This window comes from Heloderma suspectum, chromosome 5 (assembly GCF_057233095.1).
Source record: "Heloderma suspectum isolate Gila_16-S chromosome 5, 16-S_ref, whole genome shotgun sequence".
NCBI lineage: Eukaryota > Metazoa > Chordata > Lepidosauria > Squamata > Helodermatidae > Heloderma > Heloderma suspectum.
In genome coordinates, this window is record NC_139462.1 from 153,275,964 (window position 1) to 153,289,223 (window position 13,260).

The following is a 13,260-nucleotide window of genomic DNA, read 5'->3' on the forward strand; positions in this document are numbered from 1 at the left end:
GATTTCCATAAACCTGCTTACAACTGTTTATTTTATTTCACTGACATGCTTAAAACTACAGATTTCAGTACAGGATCATTAAGGGTTGTATCCAATGTTAGTCTAACATAAGTCCCATTAAGTTCAATGGGTCTACTCTAAGTGGGACTAACATGAGATAAAGCCCATTATTTTTCTTGGACATTGAACACTGAACATTTTTTGAGCAGGCGGGGTGGGGGGGATGAGCCTTATTATTAGTAAAATGCCCTAAATAGCTGCACACATGTTTTCTCAATTGGATTATTTAGCCTGCAGAATAATTTATGTGGATCATTTTACAGGTACTGAATTAAGTCAGGGTTGGGGAACATGTGGCCTTCCAAATGTTGTTGGACTGCAACTCCCACCAACCCAAGCCAGCATAGCCAGTAGTGAGGGATGATGGGAACTGTATTCCAACAACATCTGGAGGGCCATATGTTTCCCATCCTTGGAATAAGTACTTATGTCTGCATGGATCAGCTGTTAATGTGCTTTGATGTCAAGAGTTCTGTCTCTTGTACGAAAGACTATCTAAACTCTGTGTGCTCCTGCCTGAGACAGATAACAAAACTTTATCTAAACCAATTTCCCCCAATTCAGTGCCTTCCAGACGTGTTGGACTAAAATGCCCATCATCTCCAACCAGCATGCTGTGATGGGAGTTGTAGTCCAACACATCCAGAGGGTGCCAGGTTGGGGAAGGCTGACTTCAACAATTAACTTGTACTGTTCCTTTTTCTTACAGAGGAGAATATCTGTGAAACATGCCTTGCCCCTATATTGCCTACAGGTAAGACATTTTATGGCCAAAACACATATCCACACTTCAGATAACTGATTTCTGGCCAGGATCTGGTTTTGGGGCTCTGAATGGGAGGTGGTTGTGATGGACGATATCCATCTCCCAGTCCCTTGCCAGCAAACCCAACCACTGCTCCCTTCGCATCCCCTTTGCGTTACCTGAAACAATGATGGGAATAGGTTAGCGCAGCCTTCCCCAATCTGCTTTTGGACTTCAACTCTCATCAGCCCTAGCCAGTGTGGCCAGTGATCAGGAATCCTGGGATTCATAGCCCGAAACATCTGAGGGACCCAGGTTGGGGAGGGCTGGGTCAGTGCATGCCAGTGGAAAAGGAATTCTCCAATTAGGTGTGACAGTCTCAGTCTCCAGTCGTACCTGGTTTCTTGGCTGGAAAGGACTGGGCTAGTCTAATTCAAGTTGGAAAGGAATTGATCTCAGTTTCAGTCCAAATTTCCTTTATTTGAGCTTAGTTTAAATGTCTTTTCCCACAGTAGACCATACCCCAAAGCAACTCACAATAAACGTTTTTTAAAAAAAAATCAAAACACAATATTGCATTTTGAAAACAATTAATTATGAAAAATGTAAAAAAAAATTCAAATGAGTTCAGGTTTCTATGAATACAACCTGCAGATTCTGCAGTGGATCAGCTTTTCCCAAGTCACACAGATTCTGTAGACCGTTTTTTTCACTTACCGGATTTTTATGCAAATTTAATCCTTAAAAATACGTAAAAAAAAAAAAAAATACACCAGCTGAAAATGTGCATTTCCTCCATAAGCTAAAGTATGAAAATGCACATTTGGGAAGGAGGAGGATTTGCACATTGGGGGGGGATTTGCACAGTTTTGCAAGTGCGAATTTGCATAAATTCGGGAAACTGGGGAAAAGCTGATTTTGTCATTGAGAGGAGAATGATGGAACAAAAGCCACCTGACAATCCACAAAATGCAGACAGATTTTACAAAATCCCTACATCCCTACTGGCTAGTGCTGGTGGTGTTGCATTCCAGGGGGCTGCAGCAGCCTAGTTGAAATACAGTTAGGAAATGCTGGGGCCAGGGTCTTCTCACTAGGTCAAGTGGTTCACAGCTGGCTCCCTCCTGTCTCTCCTCCAAGGTGATATTGGCAGCAGCAAAGAAGAAATGTTTGGGAAGCTCTCTTCCCCAACCTTCAGGAATTCTTATTTCTAGTCATGTTCTTTCCCTTCTAGAAGACCGGCAATCAGTCCTATGGCCATGTACAAGCTCTTTTATTTACTGTGGCACAAGCCACAATATGCCATATCCAGCGGTCATATATGAGCCTTGTCTTCATCTCCCTCCCTACCCGACTTCCCTGGAAGGGACAAAGTAGGCTGCTTTGGGGAGAAGAGGAATCATCCTAGCTCACTCCAAGCAGGGACCAGTTATGGGATGAGATCAAAGACTTGGAAGACACTTTCACAAGAGACGATAAGAACATCTTAAAAAAAAAAAAAAATCATTTTGCAGCACAACCTTCAGTTCATGTAGTGAAATGCCGTGAATATGGCTAAGATTCAAATGAGGGGCTCTAGAAATGCAGCTGTTTTGAGTCATCTGGAGGATGCACGTGAGAAGCCAGTGCTGGACTTGGGCTGAGGAGACCCTGATTCAAATCCCCGCTTGGACATGAAGCTCACTAAGTGAAGTTCCTTCACGGGCCACAGCCAGTCCAGCAGTAGATAGTGATGTGTGTGGTATTTCTAGGAGCACAGAAACATTTGCGTTTTAACATGGGCAATGTAGGATCATACGACATCACCATAAAGAGACAGGAATTATGAAAATCCACTTGTCTTTCTTATGAATGGAGCCTGTATGTAAATGTGAGAATGTCCTTGGATACCTGCTGTTTAATAAGGTGCCATATATTGATATAGCAGCATCTCACTTTTGGTGCTCTTTGTAACCTTCAGCTCATGTATTTTGCTAATACTTCATCTATTTTTCTCTCTTCCCTTGCCAGATGCATCTAAATCTTTCAGTATAACAGTGTTTCACTGCAGGCATATGTTCCACAAAGAGTGCTTTCCTGAACCCAGCACAGTAAGTAACCACCTTAATCTCTGTAGATTCTAGAAAATGCTGTAGTCAAAGACAAAAGGACAAATAAGTTATTTTTGCCATCCACTGAGAAGGGCATGTTTATAGAGGATTATAAAATGAGTATAGTAACTGTTCTTACCTGGATCTTAATAGATGTTTAAAACCACAGTATTGAGGCCGCACAAAATAACCTCTCCCACCCACCCACCTTCCAGTGCCACAGGTTTTAAATACTACTTTCATTAGCAAGCAACTGTGGTTCCCATTCACCCAAATATTAAATGTAACTTGGATATCAAAGGACAAACAAATGTGATTTTGGAAAATGTAAGCATTACATATCAATTATTAAAAATAAATTTGCTCAGGTAAGCTGTATGTTTTGGTATAACCTCAGTGAAAGCCCCCAATAAAGCTTAGACACTGGGGGCTTCCAGATGAGGCTTTCACAGTGCCGTCACCCTGCCTCATTCACAGAATTTTAGGGGGGGGGGGGAGACAACGTCTTCCACTCATAGCCCTCCCATGTTTTTCCACTACTTCTTCCATCTTTTTTTTTTCTTGCTGCAGAAAATCTGTTAATGAAGAAAAGACACATTGCTTTCTGATTGGTAGTGCTAGGAACCCTCCATTTGAAAGCACCCACTTTAATCTGTGGAATATTTTTTTCCGTTTTTTTGCTATAGTAAGATCAAAATACTTGGTTTATAGCTGAACACAAGAGATTAAGAGCGCAATCCTATGAAGATAGTCACCAGCCTCCGAACTTGGAGGCTGGCAACTATCCAATGCAGGGCAGCTGGAGCATGGAGGGGATCCTCCTCTCCATGCTCTGGCTGCCTGGTATTTTTGGCTGGATGTGCGATTTTGCATGTCTAGCCGGGGACTTTGGAAGGGGGGGCCGGAAGGCAGCGTGGCACATGAGAAGCCTCGTAAAGCTGCTTCTGCGGTCTCCTCCCCTCCCCTGGGACTGCCTCCTTTTTGCCCTCTCCGCGCACCGTTTCTGAGTGTGGAGATGGGGAAGAACCGCACCAGCTACAAGGTGGCAGGGGAGGAGTGTGGTTTTTGGGAACCGAGCTCAGAGCCAAGACTCCGACCTTGGTTCCCATAAACCAAAAAATCCTATGGCCATCAAGACAGTGTCTAGTGGCCGTAGCATTGCTCCCTTGGGCTGCAATCCTATATACACTTGCCTGGAACTAAGTCTCATTGAACTCAGTGGATCTTACTTTTGAGTAGACATACAGTCAGGGCCAGAAATATTGGAACAAGGGTAATGGTTTTGGCAGTTGGCCTCTGTGTACCACCACATTGAAGTTGAAAGGAAACACACCCAGATGGGAGTGAAGTCAGGACTTTCAGCTGTAATTCAAGGGGTTTGACAAAAGTGGGGCACTAACCATTCAGGAAGTACAGCCAGTGGCATACACACACACCCATCATTGGTGGCTCATAAGTAATGGCACGAATGGCTGACAAGCAGCTGCATGGCCAGGTGTGGCCTGTTTCCTGGGTACCCCATGACCAATCAAGCAGAGAAAAGGCCTGGAGGTGGTTCTGAGTGTTACCTTTGCATTTGGTAGCTGTTCACTGGAACTCCCAACATGAGGTCCAAAGAGGTGTCCATGCGAGTGAAGGAGGCCATCATTAGGCTGAGGAAACCCATCAGAGAGATAGCAAAAACAGTGGGAGTGGCCAATACAACAGTTTGGAACATCCTGAAAAAGAAGGAATTAACTGGCAAGCTCATCAACAGCAAAAGGCCTGGAAGACCACAGAAGACAACTAAAGTGGATGACCGCAGAATGCTGCTCATGGTGAAGAGGAACACTTTCACAACATCTAACCAGGTCAAGAACGCTCTTGAGGAGGTAGGCATGTCATTGTCAACATCTACAGTCAAGAGACGGCTTTATGATTGTAAACACAGAGGCTTCACAACAAGGTGCAAACCACTGGTAACACTCAAGAACGGACAGGCCAGATCAGCCTTTGCCAGCAAACACCTAAAAAAGCCTGCCCAGTTCTGCAATAAGATTTTTTGGACTGATGAAACCAAGATTAACTTGTACCGGAATGATGGGAAGAGAAAAGTATGGAGAAGGAAAGGAACAGCTCATGATCCAAAGCATACCACTTCATCTGTCAAACATGGTGGAGGCAGTGTTATGGCATGGGCATGTATGGCTGCCAATGGAACCGGGTCACTGGTGTTTATTGATGACTGCTGATAAAAATAGCAGGATGAATTCTGAAGTGTATAGGGCTGTACTTTCTGCTCAGATTCAGCCGAATGCTGCCAAACTGATAGGACGCTGCTTCATATTGCAGGTGGATAATGACCCAAAACATACAGCAAAAGCTACCCAAGAGTTTCTCCAGGCAAAGAAGTGGGATGTTCTTCAATGGCCAAGTCAATCACCTGATCTCAACCCAATAGAGCATGCTTTTCACTTACTGAAGACAAGACTGAAGGCAGAAAGACCCACAAAGAAGCAGCAGCTGAAGGCAGTTGCAGTAAAGGCCTGGCAAAGCATCTCGAGGGAGGAAACCCAGCATTTGTTCATGTCCATGGGTTCCAGACTTCAGGCAGTCATTGACTGCAAAGGATTTTCATCTGGGTATTAAAGGTGATCCTTCAGTTTGAAATGATGTTGGTTTGTTCCATTACTTATGAGCCACCAACGATGGGTGTGTGTGTTTATGCCACTGGCTGTCCTTCCTGAATGGTTAGTGCCCCACTTTTGTCACACCCCTTGAATTACAGCTGAAAGTCCTGACTTCGCTCCCATCTGGGTGTGTTTCCTTTCAACTTCAATGTGGTGGTGTACAGAGGCCAACTGCCAAAACAGTTATCCTTGTTCCAATATTTCTGGCCCTGACTGTACGTAGGATTGTGCTGCTAACCATGAAACAGGACAGATTAGCGGATCGTCCAGAAATCAGTCAAAAGGGACTTCTTAACGTCTTCCTTGAATCACAATAGCAACCTTTTCTGCCTCTCCCGCTGCAGTTAATGGCAAGTGGTAATCACCTTGTGGACCAAGGTGAAATTTACTTTGCAAACACCTTCAGTAGTATAAATTCCTACCTCATATACAACTTCTTCCCTTCTGCTGGATTCATGTGTCAAAAAATCAGCACCACACACTATAGTGAGAGTTTCACTTTGTAATGAGTGAAATTTACAAAGCAGCAGCAGTATCATTAGTATATGTTTTAAGATTACTGCAGCAAGTTAACAGCTATAAGCTTCCTTTTATGTGTTCCATTGGACTTTCATACATACTGGTTCATATCCAAAGAACCATGTGACTAGTTCCACCTTCCTAAGGGACCAATGGACTTGTGTTTCTCAAACAGTAGCCACCATCCCATGGCGAACTGCTTTTGAAATTGAAAGGAGTATTCAAAGAACACAGGAACACTGGTAGCTGCCTTATACTGAGCCAGACCATTGGTCCATCTAGCCCAGTGTTGTCGACACTGACAGGCAGCGGTTCACCAGGGTTTCAGCCAGGAATTTTTCCACCCCTGCCTGGAGATGCCGGGGATCGAAGCTGGAACCTCCTGCATTCAAAGCAGGTGCTCTACCACTTAGCCATGGCCTCTCCCAGAAGATTAATATAATATTGTGGTTTGGTTTTCATCTCTGTTGTTAGCCACCTTCAGCAACAAGGAGAAATATAAATCTGAGTGTAAATGTAATACAGGAAAAAAAGGTGAAAGAAAAGTCCAAAATCCGACTAGTCGCACATAAGCTCTTGGGCACACCAAACGGATTTTACGTACTGTCTTTGTGTTTATGTATATTGGCACAAGAATGGATGTTCTGGCACTCCTCTGGTCTAAAATCCATCTCTTATACTTTAACCTCTATTAAACAGCATTACTATAACAGTTGTTAGTAAAATTCTGTTTTTAATATATTGAGCTTGAGGTGTGCAAGAGTAATTCTCTTAAAAAATTATATTCTTTGGGCAGTATGCCACAAACGCAAGGAGCGCTAGCGGAGCTCCACCGAATCCTTCTGTTGTGCAGTCGGTTGCACATTATGGATGCGCAGCCAGGTGCACAAGTGCAATCTGCAACCACTCGTGCAGCCATGCTTGCACAAATGTAACATTAGTAGGATCCTCCTCTTGCACAAAATTCAACATCATTTGCACTAGCAGAATGACACAGTTGGGTAGCCACGATCCCTTTGGTCTTGCCTGCATTTGCTGCCAAATATGCAATAGACTTACAAAACAAATCCTTGGGTTTAGTCTGAACTTGCACATGATGTGACCACCATCTAACCACCTTTTTACCCCCTCCCCATTCTCCCCTCACAACCTGCCTTTTATAACATCTTACCTGAAGAAGAGATCTGGGGATCTCAAAAGCTTTTTGTGATCTTTTGGTTGACTTAACAAAGGTATTACAGCAACATGGATTTTGAACACAAATACTGTTTCTTTTTGATTTACAGGAGTCTTCAATACATTTCTGCAACATCTGCAGTGCTAAACACCGAGGACCAGGCAGTGCTATCTTGGAGATGAAAAAATAATATTCTTTGGCATGTTGACAGCTTATATCCCACTGCGTGACTACTTTCATTTGGCACAGAGCAGCAATGCTTCATTGTTAATGCTTGTTAAGCACTGTGTATATATTTAACTTTGGTTGAGGATGTGGTAAGGAGGAATCTTTAAATCATCCAGCTCACTGCTATTTCCTCTATGGATTTAAAGTGCTAAAAAGACAGAAGAAAGTAATCTATTGTTCGCTAGCACACCATTGTTGTCCAGTTCAGATATGGTTACCTGTATGCTTGGCTGAATCTGTATTAATGGAAAGTAAACCTAAATGGAGAATTCATTTAATTGATATATGGTCTCTTTACAAAGCTAAAGTATGCTATCCAGTTTGAAGATACATTTGAGATTACACTTGGGGCTTTGTATAGTAACATCAACTACTTGGATTCCATATTTAGGAGTACACGCAAGCAGTAGGTGCCTCACTAATGTCTATGATCAGATTCTGACTTTATTGATGCCCTGTCCTTTGGGGGGGGGGCGGGCAGGACACACCTCAAAATAGTTACAGTCTCCAAAACTGGAAGTGTCTCAGACAGCGATAAGAACATAAAAAGAACCCTGTTGATTCAGATCAGGGATACATATACTTCAGCTTCCTATTTAATAACATTAAATGGGAGGGGCTGTGGCTCAGTGGTAGAGCACATGCTTTGCTTCCAAAGGTCCCAGGTTCAATCCCTGGTGTCTCCAGGTAGGGCTGGAAAAACCCCTGCCTGAGTGCCACTGCCTGTCAGTGTTGACAGTACTGGGCTACATGGACCAGTGGTCTGACTCGGTATAAGGCAGCTTCTGATGTCCTATGTAACATTAGAAGAGCTGTGCTGGATCAGACCAAAGGCCTATCTAGTCCAGCATTCTGTTCACACAGGATCCAGCCAGATGCCCACGGGTAGCCCACAATGGCATGATTGCAGTAACACCCTCACACTCGGATTCCCCAGGAATTGGCATACAGAGACATACTTCCTCTGAGGTATTATGTAGCCATTGATAGGCTTATCCTCCATGAGCAATGGCCAGCCAGGGGCATCTGGGAAGCTTCCAAACAGCAAGGAGGCAACTCCAAATGTCATCAGCCTCAAGTATTCTGGAGTATACTGCCTCTAGATTTGGAGGTTCCAGTTCTTCAACCTGAGTCTCTCCAGATGCTTGACTACAACTCCCATCATCCTTGATCACTGGCCATGCTGGCTGGGGGCTGATGTGAATGGTAGTCCAAAACATTTGGAGGGGACACAGTTTGGGAAAGGCTGATCTAAGGTCTACCTATTAGCCATGATGACTGTCTTCCATTTTCTAAGCCAGAGAGTTGCTAAGCAGCCATCAGGTACTTGCATTTCTCTACCTGAAGACAAGTAAAATAGACAACCTGGGTATTTGGGCCTAGTTGATCATATCTATAGTCCTGTATAGAAGAGGAGCAAAGAATTCTCCCAAGTCAAGTAGTCAGAGGTGAGAGTGTGTATACCGACTTCCTTTCTCTTCCTAGCTCTTTATTTTTGTTGTTCTCTTGCTGTGCCTATGCCCTTCTCCAACATGCCATAGCAGGAGACAAATTCACTAAAATATTGCTGAAGAGTCAATTTGGTGTTGGACTTTTGCTTCTCAGCAAATATGAAAAACAGATGTATCATTTTGCTAGGTAGTAGACATTCCCCTTAATTCTCAGGCTATCCCCTAAAACACACGTAGTTATCACTTTGTGTAAGAATGGTAACCAGGAATCATGACCCAGACCCAAACTATATATTACTTGGAAGATGTCGCTATTCTTTTTTAATTCTAAAGTAACCTCAGTGGGCCCAATCCAGCTGTGAGTGGATGGCTTGGCCAGGTGGGCAGGGGGCTTCAGCTGGGGTTGGGGTGGCTGCAGATGTGAAGCCGCAGCACTATGCTAATAGCCTATTAGAGTCTGGCACCGGACCTGAAACAGACACTTGCTGACCCCATGGCTTGGATGGTTTAAAAGGTAACAAACGATAGGACATGGACAAAGCAACAATGCTAATAAATGGTCTTCATGCACTAATTAGTCTAAAGTGTTTTTTTAAGGCATCCTTATGAAAAGGAGCGTTAAGGAAGGAAGACAATATAGCCAATTTGTGGAAGATAATTTGAAACTTAGCAGTTGATTCATAGGGAGGCAGGTACCAGGGGAAGAGAGAATGTGGAAACAGACCTTTTCATAGCTCAAAATAAATGACAGCAAGAAGGCAATTGAGCAGTAAGAGCTTTAAAGGGACCACAGATATCCCCAACACAGACAAAGTATGTTGGGTGATTAGGTCTCTTCTCTCTCTGTGCGTGCATGCGTGCGTGCGTGCGTGCGTGTGTGTTAATGAACATAGGTTAGTGTATAGAAGCACATGTTTTGCGTAAAGAAAGTCCTTTACATGCAAGTCTCCTTCCCATGCTGCACCACATTTAGCTTCTACATACTAGGGGGGCTGTGCATTCCTTGTTTAAACCAGTTCTTAGTCAGTTTGTCCATTTACATGAGCCAGACAGCTGTCAGGTCAGGCAGTTGTGTGCACTGATGTTTTCTTCATAATGATACCATAAGCATCTTCACTAAATGCTTACACCCTTTTTCTCCATAGACTTTCAACTTACTGTAGCCGCATAGATGTGCTACAATACTTTCTCTGCCCTCCACCACCACTATTAAACAGGTGTATCACACCAGGTAGCATCTGGTAGTGAAATAAAAGATATTAGATGGGCAGAATGAAAGTGGTAGGTTTTAATTATGTGTAACTGCATATTGTCCTATGTCCCTTGCTATTAAAACCTTTCTTTCTGACCCATATATTAGTACTGTCATCTTGATTACATAATCACAGATGTTTGCATATTGTTTCCTGTACCCATCTGTCCTGTCCAAACTCACAGATTGTGCTGTACAATAATATAATCACAGCATTTAAAAAAAATCCTAGTAAAAGCGTCCTTTATCCTCATTTCCAGAATCTGTATGACTGCAATAATATCCGTTTCCATAGCATCCACATGGATCCTATACAGAACTGAGACATACAGTTCAGAGTCAGTTCTTTGAAGTTGCTAAATTATGTTATCCAGCTTATTGTGCTGCATTGTAATTTTTCTCTTTATAAGTAAATATGATGTGCAAATGATTACATCCTTTAGCCTGCTGCAAACATGATCCAGTTTTAGTTTGGCATGTTGTTCCAGTATTGGTTTCTGTAATAGCTTTTTTTCCCAATTTAAACAGTGGCATGCATTTGAGGACAGTTTTCAAAGGATAAATCCTCGGATTTGTAACCTTTATTGTGGGTTCCTTGGTTAGAAGACCAGAAATGGCAGGCAAGCCTTCCCAAAAGGTAGTTGGCCCACTGCTGACCTTCCCCAACACCATGCAGCCTGGGGGGGAGGAGTATTGGGTGTGTTCTAGGATGTGCTCCCAGTTCACACAGGTTAGTGATGAGGCCCTAACAGACCATGTGTATTGTGGGACCCAGGACATGCTCCAGCATCCTCTGCAGTGTACAGATGCTTGGGGATTCCTTGGCTGATAAGCTGATGGAGAAATAGTGTTTGGGACACCAAAATTCATTTTAGTCGCTTTAAAACCAGCTAATAGCAGTACTACAAATGGCAGTACTGCTCTATATTAAATTGCAGGCATTGTCTGTAATTGCAAAGGAGTGTTAGGTTTTTTGTGTTTTTTTTTAAATGGTAGGGTACTATTTATTTGTACACATAGCCTTACAAAAATTACTAGCCCCAGAAAAAATGTTTACAAAATATTTCCATTTCTCATTGATTCTCATAGCTCCTCTGTGCATTGGGGTCACTATTTAGGTTTCTTTTGCATTTTAGACAAGTCTTTCTAGGGTTTAAACTGAAGAAGCTGTTTGTCAAACACCTTACATAGAGGGCTTTTTAGAGCAGAGATGGGTAGAAGATCAAGATCTACGGGTAGATTTTTGAGGATTTTCAACAGATTGGCAAGAGTTTCTGACTCCCTATTTCTTAATAGCAATAACTAAAATGGCTTACTAACAAAAAATTAGATTGCTGGAATTAAGATAGCCTACGGGAAAACTAAGAGTGGATTTTTGTTTGATGGAATGGTGAACTCAGTTCTGGTACTGAAAACAAATTCCCAGACTGAGGATATGCTCAGAGGCACTTTATTCTTTAATTATATGGTGTCTTTGCCCCCTGGAGCCACTGTTTTGCACTTCGCTCTGGTTGGTAAATTTCAAGGTTCTGGTAAAAAAGCAAAGGGAAAAAAAGTCGATCCTGCAAGCCTGACATCTGCCCTCCACTATTTCAAAACATTCCAGATTCTTCTGTTTCCCTCTGTTCTTATTCCCCTCACTGTCTCATCTCCACATGAGCTCTTTGGCTTTTGGTTCTTTATCCTTATAATTACCATGATCCTTCTTAAGCCCAGAATAGCCTCCTTTCTTTGTCCATCATGTATTAAATACTGACCAAATACTAATAGCCTAATGAGCTCTGCCACTAGGTTAGGCAACTTTTGATTTCACCCCCACTTGGTGGGACTAGGGAAGGGCGATAGCAGGCAGAGCCAAGATAGAATTTGATGGCAGGCAGAGCCAAGGTAGTCGTGATTTGGAGCCAGGACTAAATTTAGCAGCCAGAGCATGTTGTGGTAGGTCAGTGCTGATTCTTGCCAATCCTTCACAGAGAATGGCAGAATTGGAGGTTTATTATTTTTTCACAGTAAAATAGGGAGGGGCTGTAGCTTGATGGGGGAACACATGTTTTGTAGGTTCAACCAGCCCACCTCCAAGTAAGAATGGGCAAGACCCCTGCTGAAACCATGGAAAGCTACTACCATTCAGTCTGTAGGCAATACTTTTCCCAGTGCTGGGCAGCAGGGAGAATGGAATGCACAATGGGATTTCAGTGCACAGGGAAGGGAGGTTTAAACCTCTCCATCTTCTCACACAAAGGACCAAAGCACCTATTACTTTAAACGTACCTTGCAGCTATGTCTTTTTTCTTGTTTACAGTAAGCACAGGGGCCCTGATCCAGGTTGGGACCTTGGTCTGTGGGTAGGTGGCATTTCCCCCTGCTGCAGTCCCTATACAGATCAGAGCTCCAGCATCTGCAAATATATACCATCAAATCTGGCAATGGAAATTGGAGTCTCGATCAGGACCACAGTAGGGAAAAGGGTTCAAGCACCCCTACCCCCACGCCCAAGCAAGGAACTATGAATTAGGACCCAGATTTGAAACACTGACGAGAAATGTAGGCAGAGTTGCACAGCTGAGAAATATTGGTCACTTAGATCATTTTCAAATTAAAATTCTCTGTTCAAGTACACTTCCTTCAAAATTACGTTTGGAACAAACATTCAGAAATGAACTGCATTTGCCAGATTCTTTGTTTTTTAATTACATCTGTCATTCTGTTATAAACTGAACTGCTGCCAAAGTTGTTGTAATTTCAGACGGATTTATACCATTTCCATTGCCTATTGACCCCTACCAAGCAGTGAGTAAATGAATTCCTGCCACATTTCAGTGTGGGGAAATGATCTGCATGACCAGGAAATTTGCGAGTGCACATATGGGCACAGTTGTTAGTGTATGCAAGGCACTGTATTGTATGGTGCAGTTAACTCTCTTTACATTATACAGACAGATTCATAGTCAAGCCAATCTGGCAGACAACGCAGAAGCGGAGAAGGTATGCCAAATGGGAAAGGGCAAACATGGGAGTGTGCAGCAATTTATTTATGTGCTCGAGTCAGAATAATTAAATATTTTAATT

At 43.0% G+C, this 13,260-nt stretch overlaps 1 protein-coding gene across 10 annotated transcripts in view; it reads left to right on the top strand.

The window, feature by feature from the left end:
- VPS41 (VPS41 subunit of HOPS complex) overlaps positions 1-7,761 on the top strand; it is a 147,022-nt gene extending 139,261 nt beyond the window's left edge. For all 10 annotated transcript variants that reach the window (XM_084857840.1, XM_084857841.1, XM_084857843.1 and 7 more), the window contains 3 exons: positions 770-814; positions 2,816-2,895; positions 7,370-7,761. In XM_084857840.1, the coding sequence (XP_084713966.1) occupies positions 770-814; positions 2,816-2,895; positions 7,370-7,450 (206 nt within the window). In that variant the 3' untranslated portion in view covers positions 7,451-7,761. The remainder of the gene's footprint in view (positions 1-769; positions 815-2,815; positions 2,896-7,369) is intronic.
- Positions 7,762-13,260: the final 5,499 nt, after the last annotated feature.